The sequence below is a fragment of the Misgurnus anguillicaudatus genome, chromosome 4 (assembly GCF_027580225.2).
Source record: "Misgurnus anguillicaudatus chromosome 4, ASM2758022v2, whole genome shotgun sequence".
Classification (NCBI taxonomy): Eukaryota; Metazoa; Chordata; class Actinopteri; order Cypriniformes; family Cobitidae; genus Misgurnus; species Misgurnus anguillicaudatus.
The window spans coordinates 28,490,231-28,504,284 of NC_073340.2; the positions used below are offsets into that span (position 1 = coordinate 28,490,231).

The 14,054-nt window shown below is 39.9% G+C and overlaps 1 protein-coding gene across 11 annotated transcripts in view; it reads left to right on the plus strand.

The window, feature by feature from the left end:
- The window catches only part of baiap2b (BAR/IMD domain containing adaptor protein 2b), an 89,374-nt gene that overhangs the window by 36,570 nt on the left and 38,750 nt on the right, over positions 1–14,054 (plus strand). For 7 of the 11 annotated variants that reach the window (XM_055175184.2, XM_055175183.2, XM_055175179.2 and 4 more), the window contains 3 exons: positions 6,730–6,791; positions 7,106–7,177; positions 8,820–8,957. In XM_055175184.2, coding sequence (XP_055031159.2) covers positions 6,730–6,791; positions 7,106–7,177; positions 8,820–8,957 — 272 coding nt within the window. Of the gene's footprint in view, positions 1–6,195; positions 6,208–6,729; positions 6,792–7,105; positions 7,178–8,819; positions 8,958–14,054 lie in introns of all 11 variants that reach the window. The other 4 variants (XM_055175177.2, XM_055175175.2, XM_055175181.2 and 1 more) reach the window with 1 other exon arrangement.

Consider the following 14,054-nt stretch of genomic DNA (forward strand, 5'->3'; position numbering starts at 1 on the left):
TACACAATTTTGAAGTGAATGTATTGTGACCAGATCTTTGCACGTTTACAGTACAATACTAGTTTCAGAAATTTCCAGGACCATCAGATAAATCTGGCTACCCAGCAGATACAAACCACAGCCCCCCGCCAGAAATCTTTTCTACTGCAGTAATCCGTCTCCATTATGAACTCATCAGCTGCACTCTAATAGCCATGTATACAGTCTTCTGTCATATAGTAATGACTACAAAAGAATTATTCAAGCCTTGAGGCTTTGAGTTCAATGAGGCATTGCTACATTTTGTTTTGGGTCAATGAGTTTTACAGTTTTAAACCTGAATATTCTGAAGCATGTGGATGATTGCATACAGACTGTTTTGTGTTACTTATTCCACATAAGGCTGCTTACTGCGGTGAACGAGATTTATGTAAAGTTTATCGATGAAGCAAATGTCTTGGTTTTGTTTAGAAGTTTTTAGAGGAGAAGAGTTCAATTCAGAGGTGCTGGAGTTTATCACAGCCATCTGTGTGCTATTTAATTTCTGACAGTATTGATGTTTATTACCTCTATCAAGGTCAACGCAGACTGAAATGATAAACATTTATTGTCGTAAATAAAACGCAGTGCGGTAGGTAGGTACAGGGTTCCCACAGGTCCTTGAAATCCTTGAAAGTTTGTGAATCTGGTAAAAAAAAATTCAAGGCCTTGGGAAGTTTTTGAAAATATACATACATAGATACAGGTCACGAAAGTGCTTGAATCTATTTTATGCCAGAAGTTTTCTGGAAAAAAATCCATATTATTTCCTTTGTAGTGTAGAATAATATCATAAAAATTCTAGACTTTTTAAGCACACAGTCTAAATTGTTCACTTTAAATGCTTATATCTTCTGTATGCAACTGTTCATATCAAAATGCTTTTTTGCATATTGTTGTTTGACACATAAAAAACGTCTCGGGTTATGTATGTAACCCTGAGAAGGGAACGAGACACTGCGTCTCTCTTGGCAATATTTCAGATAGCGACATACTTCCCGACTCCCACGTCACCCTGTCTTTGTCATTAAGCCTCACCATTGGTTGAATTTGATATACACATTCAGATGCACTTATCCCTGCAGGCGTCCTCAAAGTGTCACTTCAGCAACGCAGCGCGAGTTCCCTCAAAAGGGAACTGTAACAATGTATCTTAAAAGGTAACACAATGTAACCTTGCTCTCACTTGAAATGTGTCCCCACATTTAGTCCTTGAATTTGTGGGTATTGGACCTGGAAAGTCCTTGAAAGGTCCTTGAATTTGAAGTTAATGAAGGTGTGGGAACCCTGTAGGTAGACAAGCGTTAGCCATTATAAACCGCCATGGAAATGAATGCTGGTCTTTTTGGTACAGGTAATTAAGTTAAATTTATTGGGTGAATTGACACTTGAACCGTGGAAGGCAAAAAAAAGATGGTCAAAGCAATGATAGAAATAAAGTGGAAACAGTGTAGCACTTTTTACTCCTTTCTTACTTAGATATAGAATTTGAGAAAAAATTAATAGTTCCGAGATTGTTAATGGACGTTTCTGAGTTTGTGTTTTTTTCAGTATGGACCTGCAAAATGTTACTGTAACGTCAATATTAGAACTTCAGCCTTAACGCTACCATATAGCATTAACTCGCATATAGCGCTAACTCGGCAGTCCCAACTTTGTTTTTAGCATTGTAACAACATTCACTCTAAAAATGGGTAAATATTGGACAGAACACATTGCTGGGTTAAAATTGATCCAATGCTGGGTTGTTTTAACCTAACTGTTGTGTTGAGTTCTCTTTTTATCACCTCTCAAATATAGGTAGGTTTCTTCAAAAACACCAATTTTGAGCAAAAAGCGGAGATAATTCCATTTTGTGAAGGACTATTCATAGAAATCAGATTCAGAGCGATCCTTAAAAACATACACGGACATACAGCTGTTTGCCCTAGAGCGATACTTTAGAGTTTTATAAGTTGCACCTGGTGGATAATAGCGGTATTACAGATTGCCGGAAATACTCGTCATTGGCAGGGGAGCGTTTTCTCTTAATTGAGTTAACTCGTAATTGGCGGGGAAAGAGTTAATTGAATGTTTAATTTAACGTTGAGGGCATACATCTCGACTGTAACGTCACACTCGATGTTATGTTGAGATTGGCCTGTTATCCAGCTGTCTGTTGCATGCACAAGGTTTACATAAGAAGGTGGAAACAATCGTTTTTAAGGCTTATAATATGTCATTAGCATGTATAGAACTCTTATTATTAATCTATGCTTAGTTAAATACAGTTTTACATTTACAAATTTGTCACACCACATAAAAATCTGTTATTAACCACCCAGCCACATTTGAATGAAAAAACCATCAAGCAAATAAAATAAGTTATCAAAATGTGGGAAAAATAAGCAGCATTCCCTGCTCTCAAACGTTGGGGGCATGCCCGCTGGCGGCGCTGAAACCACCCACAAAGTCTTTCAACTTTCAATTATCACTAAAACCTTGTTTTAGGGGTGGGGCCATGCTCGGTGGCTCTAGTGCATCATCAAGCCACCGTTTTAGCCCCGCCTTGATTTTCCCATATAAGACAAGCCAAAATGTTTGAGTGCACTGAATGAAGCCTGGAAATCTTGAATGTCAGATCATCTCTTATTCTAAATTGGTAGCTGAATCTTTTAACTTTCCTTTTTTAAGATTCACTTAGTGCTGGATAGATGCTACAGCATTTCTGTGGACTGTATCCTAATTGATATCGGTCCTTTAAGTGTGGACAACAATATGGTTAAATCTTTCAAAGCTGCAGATGTTGTGATCCCCGCTGATTACCGGTAAGCGGATTACCGCAGCAGGCGGGCGGAGAGATGGGGGGTGAGGAGGACGAGAGGAGGGGTATTAGACAATTGTGCTGACTCGGAAAGAGAAATGAGAGTATGTTGACCTAGAAACAAAATCTGGACATGGGCCAAGGTGAGGTTAGGGCAAGATCTACAGCAGAGGAGACTCCAGGTTACCTACACACCATCTAATGCTTTGCTTTGATGGTATTTGCCATTGAGAAAGGTCACATACTCTTAAAAATAAAGGTGCTTAAAAAGTTCTTCACAGTGATGCCATAGAAGAACCAGTTTTGGATGCATTCTTGCATTAGTGCTCCCCAGCACAGTAGTCACTGTAGGCAAAAAATTTGGGTACATTGAGTTTGTCCTTGTTTGACATATGTGTAACTTCTGCATGGATCCACCGTCTTATTACTTTTTCTGTTTTGATGTACATCACTTGTAGGACAGCTTCTGTTGACCTTGATCTGCAAAAATGTTTAATAAAACGGACTGTTCCTCTGTTTTTCAGAAGGCAGAGCTTAAGAGGTTGACTTGATTAGATATGTACTGCAGCCTGGTACAGTTTTCCCGGGTCAGGAATGATGGATTTGGAGGCAGGGTCGCGCTTTGTGCAGCTTAGCATCTCAGTTTATGTATAGATTTCACACAAAAAGACTTTGTATAAAAAGTATATATAAAATAAATAATATTAATATTTAATATATAATAAAAATGTATAATATGTTTACATACACAATAATAAAATAATAATTATAGGAATATCTAGGAATTTGTTTTTTAGTTGTTATGGTGTTGCTATGTGCCTGAAAAGGTTTTCTATAAGGCTAAAATTGCGTCCTTAATAAGTGCACTATTTGAGGGGACAGCCATTTGTAGGGTTGTCCGGAATTATAGTGAGCATTATCAAGTGCACTTTTACAATCCCATAATGCACCACAATAACGGCTAGCCGCTACCCCTTCACTGTGAGGTGGGGTGCATGATTTTTGAAAAACGCTTTGGAAAAGGGAGTCGGGCCGAATACCAAAACATACTTGTAGCCAATCAGCAGTAAGGGGCATGTCTACTAACCAACATCGTTGCCTGGCTTGTGTATGTGTGAGGCGTGTCTATCAAAAGAAGGTCCAGATTCTATTAGGGTAGGGTCGTGTTTGTTTAGGTGATTTTAAATGTCAACATTGGCTTTCAGAGAGCATGCACCCCGCCTTTAACGAACTCCCGCGTCTCGACACAAGATGGTGCCCGCTCGCGCTCAGTGTCCAAAATCACTCGATTTTATTCACTCATTCAAGTGGACTATATCAATTGGAATAGGGAACGAGGGTATAGGGGGCTATTTCGGACACAGCCTAAATAAGGTATTTTTAGTTTGTTGCTATGTAGTTACTAGGGTGTTCTGGTCGGTTTTACTTACTGGACTGAAACGCCAGGCGCTTTCTTTTAAAAACGCCAACCGTGGCCGCTTGCCACCATTTCTTGAGCTGACTGCTTTTGTTGCTTTGTTGCTTATCAATCGTTGTACAATGCACCAGTTGGTTGGTGCTGGATTTGTCCTGAACCTCCTCCACTGTGATTGGACGGCTAAGTGATGTGACTTTGACGAGCCCAGCATTTTCCCCAAAGTTTTCTCAATTCTAAAGGGGGTCGCACACCGGACGCGAAGCCCAGCACCACGCAGGACAACTCGGAGGTAGCGTACACCGCAAGTGCACATTAAATAGCGCAAGCTTAGTCAGATAGCGTCTACTTCAAAATGCAAAATATACGTTAGCAGCCAATGTTAATCGCTAATGATTTGGGACGAATATGATGTCATTTAATGTTAAACTATGTGAGTTGCGCTATGTGGCGCGACAGGGGTTTGAGCAACTTCCTGAGTCGTAGCTGGGTGCTGCATACATGCGCCACCTGTCGGCGCCGGTGTGCATATACTTATAAAAAACAATGTGTTCAATTTTTTTAGAATGGCGTGACGTGGCGCGGCGCTGAGCTGCGCGTCTGGTGTGCAAGCCCCTTTAGCGCGAGTCCTTGTGATACTGCATTGTTGTCCTATATCTTAAGTCTATCCTTAATTTAAGTCTTTAATTTAAGATTTGTATAATTACATATAAGTACTTAGAAAAAATAATAGCACATTTTTGAGGTATCATTCATGTCTACAGCACACACGGTGTGAGTAAGTTACAGATTCAACAAATAAAAGTGATGCTTGACTTAGCAACACCAATAATAAGTGTAGCACATATCCAGTATCTACATTTACCTTAAAGCAACACTATGTAGTTTCCATGTAAAAATGACTTACAGCTCCCCCATGTGGTTGAAAAGCGCAACAGTGCCTGGTATCAGACACTCTTTTGCAGGCAGGGGGAGGGGCGGGGCTGTGTTTCCCACCCTCCACCGCCACTTTCAGAGTGTGCTTGTAGTAGCTAGGAGGTTGCTCAGGTTGCAGCAACAGTACAATTTGTCCAGTTAAAAGTTGTTCGATCACTGAAATAATTTAAGACACATTATTTAAAGGTAAAAAAACTACATAGTGTTGCTTTAATGTGAAATCACAGCTTAGGAGGTAGAGAGACATCATTGCGCATTAGATGTCATGCGAGTGCATACATGATGATTCTGTCTGTAAGTACTGTGTCCTATTAAAGTTCTCAGTGTCTGTGGCTAAAGCTGCCCTCTACGTCACATGCTGTGTCTGTGCGTTTTTCTTATTTTATTTCATTATCAAGCCAGTTAAACCTGGTTAGGAGAGTTGGACAACAATTAAATGGATAGTCAGAAGATATCTCAGCGTTCTAGGGTTATTTCTGTCCCTGTTGAACTTCAGAAGAGCGTGTCTTGACTTTTAATGTAATTAAATGTTTGTTTTATGACTGCTTTGATCACTTCATATAATAAGAAATGAACCAGCCAGGTTGAGCTTTAAAAAAATTCAAAGAACTGTATTTGATTTGTGCGCCAGGAATAAAACAAGCAAAGTATTTCAGCCAAAGTACTCACTTTGTTTTAAGGACAATGTATGAGGAAAACTTACTAAACAAAATCATTTTGTGTATGTATAAATTCAACATTGTGTTAAAAATGCAATAATCCACTTAAGGCCACACTTTACTTAGATTTGATCACGAGCAATGGAGTTTTAAGATGTGTGGTAAAATCACCGTAAATGCACGGCTTCATTTAACAGCAACACTGTTTTGATATTGTGCCCATGAGACCAGGGCCCCTATTATGTATACTATAATGTTTTATTTTCAACTTTTTACTCTTTGACACTGTCTTAAGGTCTTCTGTACTGTTTTCCTGCTCAAACTAGGTCTTTTGTTCCTTTCTTTACAATGCATTGCCTAATCAGAAGAGGCAGCATGTAGGTACCACAACACTTCACACACGCCTTAACATGGCTGCATGCTTTACCAGTTCTTCTTATTCTTTAATTCAGCTTTTCTTTGATTTTCTTCTTTCTTTTGCATAACAAAACATTCAGCTGATATGATCTTATGATCATCTTTTTCTTAATTTTGCATACTCTTGTTTTTTTATTAAACATGCACCTGCATTACGCTTTTATTGTCAGTGTTTTGTTTTGATTAACAAACCGTTTTGCTAACATTTCTAGTTTGGTTTGATTTGTGTTTTTTAATGAAGCCATACTGATATTTTTGATTTCTCCATGTTTGCCTAATATTTTCTTGCACCCATAGCTCGACTGCTGGACCGCCTTGCTTACCAACTGTTTTATTTTCTCTCTCTACCTCCTCTATTTTTCTCTCTTGCACCTTTGTGTAGCTTCATGGTGTTGTGGTAACAGGAGCAAAGCATTGTAATGTGAATTTAATATCTCTCTATCTCTCTCTGTATATCTGTATGTCTCTCTGTGTTTCTCAAGGGGATGTGCTTTTCCAGATGGCTGAGGTTCACCGACAGATCCAAATGCAGCTTGAGGATATGGTGAGTATTACAGAGATGAAATCGTATTGAACGTACTTTCTCATTACATTTTCTCATTTTCCTACTTACGTTGTATCTTAGAGGCTCCATTAGTCTGCAGGGTGAGAATGCAGAAGGGGGCAACTCCTTAAAATGTCATATTGACTTTTCTATACACATGGAGAATGATAATTGACAGGCACAGACCTTTAAACTGGGACATGGCTAGATATACGAAACGTAAACCAAACCATATCTCTCTAAGTCTTATTGCTGGTTTGTTGTACATGCGTGTTTGTTTTTACCTACTAAATAAACTTTTTTTGTACACTCAGCTGAAATCATTCCACAATGAATTGCTCACAGAACTGGAGAAAAAAGTGGAACTGGATGTGCGCTACTTAAACGTAAGTGTAAGCACACAAACTGTAGAGTAAATTATTCATAGTAATAAAGTACAGTATTACTACTATTTACACCAACATCTAAAAGGCTTGTCATCTTATCTGTGTGAGGAAAAAAATAGTTTAAAATATTTACAAATCTGGGGTGCGTTTTCCAAAGCATCGTTAGCTAACTATGGTTGTTGTTACCATTAAACCTTATTGGTAATGACAGAACTTGGGACCATAGTTGCTTTTGGGAAACGCACCCCAGAATGATAAATCCCAAAAATGTAGAAGTGCGTTTTGTGTGTTCCCTCTTGACTTCGGGGTTTGCTTGGTTTTTTATTTCTCATTTATTCAACGTGTGCACTGGTTGGCTATGCCCAACAGCAATCATAATGATCTGACTCGGTATTCGACAGGGTGAATCGGCCGAAAAATGGTGATGTGACTTATGTGGTGTTTACACCAGTCGTGGTAGAGTCGGCAAAAACGCGCTATTCGCGTGTAGTTGGGCGCTTTAACAGTTTGAGTTTACTCGCTTTATTCGAGCGTAAAATTCTAGTCATTCGAGACATTCATGCAGAAATTCACGTAATCACGTCACTACTAGATCAAGCTCCTGATAGGTTGCCGTGGTGCGAATGTTCAACAAAGTTTTTCAAATTGCGCATTTCCCACGGAAACGCTCAATTCGCATGGAATGTGCCATCCGCACCGCGCCATTCGTACCGTGTCATCCGCCCATACCGCACCGCGGGATGCCTATTCGCGTCTTTGCACTGACTTAACACGTAAATCACTCGTACTTGCTGCTTCTAGCCAGACAAACTGTTCTACAGAGTGCTTTTTGCCCTTAGTTTGTCTCAGACGATGACATGTTTGTCCTGTGGCAGCTACTGTAGCTTCTTATTGCGTTTCGAAATTGAGGTTGGTTGCAATTCGCAATCTTACCACTAGATGCAGCTACAAACACATTACACCTTTGATGTTTATTTTGTCTTTTTTATTAATTTAACACATCTCAAGTTCGTTGAGGCCCCCTAGTGGACCCCGGCTGAGAAACGCTGCTTCATTTTGACCTTTAAGCTTTGCAGGTTCACATACGGCTCCACAAATCAAAGCCGCATTTATTCCGAACCTCATTACAAGCGTTGACAGAAACAATTAACTACGAGCCCATGGTTCTCCTTTCCACAGATAGTAAGAATAGGAAAATGAACTGTGTTTGAATCAGTCAAACGTAGCAGAAGGTTTTGGCAGCATAGAACAGTGGAAACAAAAAGACTCGGTCTGAAGCACAATGAATTCGTGAAGCAGAGAATTCTGGGAAGACACTTTGAGGACAATGAAGATACTGACTCAGCCAAGTTCCCATTAGCACATAACGCACAACGACCTTTAGATTCGGTGTTCAGGCTACTTAGGCGTTGTTAAAAAACAATTGACTCTTAATCGGAGCGCTAAACATTTAATCAAAAATGATTTTTACCTCAGGATGTCCTGCGAATGAGTTATCAAGATTGCTATAAGAGAGCCTCGGCTCATTTCATTCTGATAAAAAAATCTGAAATACAACAATTAAGTCAGTAATTTTGTTTGTAGTTAGTATACAGTAGTTAGTTTCTGCTTGTGTTGAGGACCATGTTATTGTCTCCAACAGACCGCTCTAAAGAAATATCAGATGGAGCACAAGAGTAAAGGAGAGAGTCTGGAGAAGTGCCAGGCTGAGCTGAAGAAGCTGCGGAGGAAGAGTCAGGGCAGCAAGAAACCCTCCAAATATGGAGACAAAGAGATGCAGGTGAGTCTGCGCTGCTCTTTACATTTCCGCTACTTAACTCTACTTGTAAGAGTACTCAAATTATTTCCAAAACTTTAGGAATTAGTTCACTCAAAAAGAAAAATTCGTTACTCACCATCATGTCATTCCAGAATTTTTATTTTTGGATGAACTTCTCTTTTTAAACAATTTTTTAGAAATGATTACAATCTAAAAAATGCTGGGTTATTTTCTGGGTCAGAAAAGGACAAACCCAGTCATTGGATTAAATTAACCCAGAAGATGTCTATATCTGACTCAATAATGGGTTAAAACAGCCCAGCATTCTGGGTTAAACAACACAGCATACAGTATAGTTTACATTGGGTTTGACCCTTTTTGACCCAGCGCTGGTTTAAAAATAACCCACTTTCCCTTCTCTGTTAGTTTGGCAGTAGTTTTTCAGGCATTCAATGTGTTGTGTTATGTGTTGCAGTACTATGGGCAATCTGTGACTTTAACTGAGACTTCCTGCTGTCATGGGAATGATATCAATTTGCGTGTTTCCATAAATAAGATCTATATTCCCACTCTTACTTGCACATCTTGAGTTAACACGTTAAAGTGCACAAAGTGTTTTGGGTATGACCTTTTGATCTCTATCGTAAGGCCAAACATGGAAGTGACTGCAATTCATCAACTGGTCACTAGAGACTCTTTCCCCATAGATCCACCATGGTAAAATGCCAATTTTTACAGCAGAAATAAATATGTTAAGAGCTAATTTTGTTCTTCATGACAACTTTGCAGGGTAATTTTTTGTAACTCATTTGTTAAAATTATATTAAACCTTAAAGTTCTGCATAATTAAGGGCGTGGCCACTTGAGTGACGGGTGAACTGCCACTGCTGTTACTACAGTCGAGCTAGGCGGCCGTGATTTCAGTAACCAGCCACCTCAGCTTCATCCACATCCCGCCTCTTTACCCATTTTTGGTTATCCGCAAGTATCCAATGGCAGGCTCCGCCAACTATTGGCTTCAAAAAAGCTCTTCACATACCTATGGGTGATGTCACGGACACTACTTCCATATTTTTTACAGTCTATTGGTATGACTGAGGGGGATCGCAGCTCAGCGCTGCATCGAGTCGCGTCTAGGACTCGGATGTATCGTAAACCGTAAGTGCACATTGGTGGTGGTTGAGGAGATTCCCCCGTTCATATGTAAAGCGCTTTGAGTACTGAGAAAAGCGCTATATAAATGTAAGGAATTATTATTATTATTATTATTATTAAATAGCGCAAGCTTCGTCAGATAGCATCTACTTCAAAATGCAAAATATACGTTAACAGCCAACGTTAATCGTTAATGATTTGGGACAAATATGATGTTATTTAATGTTAAACTATGTGAGTGGCGCTCTGGCTGGGTGCGACAAGGATTTGAGCAACTTCCTGAGTCGTAGCTGGGCGGCGTGGACAGGCGGCACCTGTCGGCGCCGGTGTGCGTATACTCACATAAAACAATGTGTTTGATTTTTTTATAACGGCACGGGGCTGCGCGGCGCTGAGCTGCGCATCCGGTGTGCAACCCCCTTAAGGCCGCTTTTACACTGCCTGTTTGAAGTGACTCAATTCCGATTTTTCTCTGTTACGATATTCTCCGATCGGTTTCATGCGTCATTCATATGTGGAAATAAATCGGATATGAATCGGATACATGCATTCGCGTCCGCAATGTAAGCGAACAAATCCCATGTCAAGACGTGTCGTGCGTCATTGAAAATGCGACGCTGACAAATGACAACAACTCAGGTGGACACCACCCGTGATCATATGACTTTTCAAAATAGTATATAAGTGAATAACTATCAAAAATCTGCTTATTATAAAAACTTTTAATGCGTTTACATGCAAATCAATAATAAATCAATGCAGACAACTGCGTTTACATGGGACATGGAGAATTGTCAGGATTCTCGCAGGCAGTGAGGTCACACCAATGGCATATCTGTCTTAAGCTATACTGTTGTATTACTTCTCGTGTCTGCAGAACCTATAAATGTAACATGAGCTTTTATTTTCGCAGTTTTTCTGCCAACTGCTTTAGTCGAGTAGAGACTTTTATGCGTTATTTTGCGATTACTTCCATGTTTGACATTTATCTTTCACACGTGGAGACGTGCACATGAACATAACTGCGAGAAAGTCGATTAAGGTGTTTACATGCCACACGAAATCGGGGTAATGAGCAAAAAAACTACCTGTGCCGATCGGTTTTTGCTTACACCGTTTATGGGCTTTCCGCAATAAAAGAAAAAACGTTTTACGCGTTTACATGACCCCACGTGTTTTCAGTTTATTAAACATAATCGGCATAAGACAGTGCATGTAAACGCACTTAATGTTGTAAAGTTTTATGTCTTGCTACAGAAATAAAGCTCTATAATATTGTATAACCAATTTGTCTGTGTTCATTGCATACCGCGACATTTTACTTCGTCTGTTCCGGGTCAGTATGCCTACTTGAACTGTTTCACCAAATGTTTGTAAATGCTGATAACGGATACAAATCACTTTTTAAAGATAATGTAAACAGATCGTTAAAGAAAGATATAGTCACCAAATCGGAATTGGGCATCAAGATCTGCAGTGTAAATCCAGCCTAAAGCCCGGGATACACTGCACGATTATTGGCTGTCCCAGACGAAAGATTGCCATCGTGAAACTATCGTCGCGATTTCTGTGACCGTGGCTCTCCATCGGTGGTCCTATGTCGTACAGTGAGAGAGGTTCAAAGGCGGCCGTTTTTCCGGTCTTGCGTCCAAAGATAACCTACGATAGTTTTCTGGCAGTGTCAGAAATTCGGCATGATCACCGCACAGTGTGTTTGCTGCTACGACCTGCGCGCCGGTATTTGTTTACCACGAGCGCATGCTGGTGACGTTGCGCAACGTGTGTCGCTGCCGCCGAAGCTTCCGTGACATCATCGTACAGTTTACATGCCTGTCCTACCCGAGTTTAAACGATCCATGTCGTACAGTGTGATAAGGAAATGATCTTATAAGAGGACAAAAATCGTGCAGTGTATTCCGATGAAACATTGATTAAAGCTACCAAAATGTGGGATCTTGTTTTTGCAGTTTATTTGTGGTGCATAATAAGGGAAAACATCATTTTAAGTGCAGCTCATACTTAGTGTTTTGGGCTACCTGCCAGTGCCCTAGTAGTAATCCCCTACAGTAAATGTTTGGGGTTTTTCACAGATTACGAAGCTATTCATCTTTTTGAGGGTCTGTATTTAGCTTTATTTAAAAAATAAAGGTGCTGTTGCTCTATTCATGTTTTGGCCTAGCACTTTGAAAAAAGCTGTTAAGTTGCGAAAGATAATAATAACATTCCAGGTTTAGTCTGCTTGGTTGAAGTCCACAATATTGTACTTGTTTTGTGTGGGTTTGATTGTTCTCAGTGTCCTTGTGCTTCTGTTCACCAAGACCTTGTTTCAAGGAGTTGAATGTGGTTTGTTTTAAACGTACGCCTCTCACTACCGTTGTCACCAAGTACGGGGTCAGAGACTTTGTTATAGGCTGACCTGTGGTCAGTTCACGCTATGAGCAGTAGGTGTGTTTCTCATAATGGCGTGGGAACACACTGTTGCATAAAACGTTGTGGGCTGTGTTCGCTCAATGAACTCACTTCACAGGTGTACTGCAGTGCAGAAGATGAAGTCGAGTGGGTTGTTAAGTAAATGGACCATATTAACTGAATGATGCGAATTTCCGGTTTCTGAGTATCACAGTGAAACAAACGTCATAGGTAATTTGTTATTCTGTACTGGCTCCTTTGCATTTTCAGTTTAAAGGCTCTTGTGGGTTTTGCCAAGCAGAAGCAAAGATTTGAATGTATAAATGTTGAGTTTTTGGCACAATTGTAACATTATCTAGCGGGCTAACATAGAGGTTTGTTAAAGTTAAAGGGGACATATCATGAAAATCTGACCTTTTCCATGTTCAAGTGCTATAATTGGGTCCCTAGTGCTTCTATCAACCTAGAAAATGTGAAAAAGATCAACCCAGTAACGTAGTTTTAGTAAACCTCTGCAAGCATGTGAAAAAATAGGTCATTGAAATTTGGCTCCCCTTGTGATGTCAGAAGGGGATAATACCGCCCCTTAATCTGCACTATCCAACCACGGCACATTTTTGCTCACACCTACAAAGTGGCAATTTTAGCATGCTATAATAAATTATCTGTATGGTATTTTGAGCTAAGACACATATTGTATGTACTCTGGGGACACCAAAGTTTTATTTGACAATTTCCGTGGCATAGTCACAGAATTTTTTGCTAATTTTTCCGTGGCATTCTAACGGATCTCCGCATTTTTCCGTGGCCCTGCTACCGACTGTCTTTTTCCGTGCCCGAACCCTAAACCGAAGCAAAAATGGTTTAAAAATAGGAAAAAGCAGTTGAGTAACCAATCCAGGGCCACGGAAAAATGCGGAGATTCGTGAGAATGCCACGGAAAAATGAGCAAAAAATTCCGTAACTATCCCACGGATCTTTGTGAGTTCATGTTGATTTAACTCTGTGGACCGGGTCCAAAATTAATTATTATGACTTAATATAAAACATCTCAGGCCACCAGATACTCCCCCAGGATTTCTTGCAGTTTACTGGGTGTGAAAGCTGAGGTTTACAGAGAAAAGCCTTCGTGCCATTTTAGGGCTTTGCGAGCATGTCCGTGTGTGTCAACCCTTCCTATAGTGTCTCCTATTTATGTCATTTCTTACAACCCCTCCTTTATAAATGTAATTTCTCTATAGGGGAGTGTGTGTGCACACTGCATACATGTGCTGTATGTTAATGGCATTTAGGTACTGATGTTCAAAGCAGCGCAAAATGAGTCATGGATGAATAGAGTCTCGTGGTCCCTGTCGTGCGTCATGCTAAGAGGGCTTTGGTTTTGCTGTTACATTTACTACAGAAAATATAGAGAAAACTTACAATATACAGTATGTATTTTTACATGGTTGGTAAAATTACATTTTATTCTTACAGTTTTTAACAAAGTGCAATGTTGCAGAGCAGCTTTACAGTTTTTTAACCGTTTTAACATGTTAGACAAACCCAGCCAAT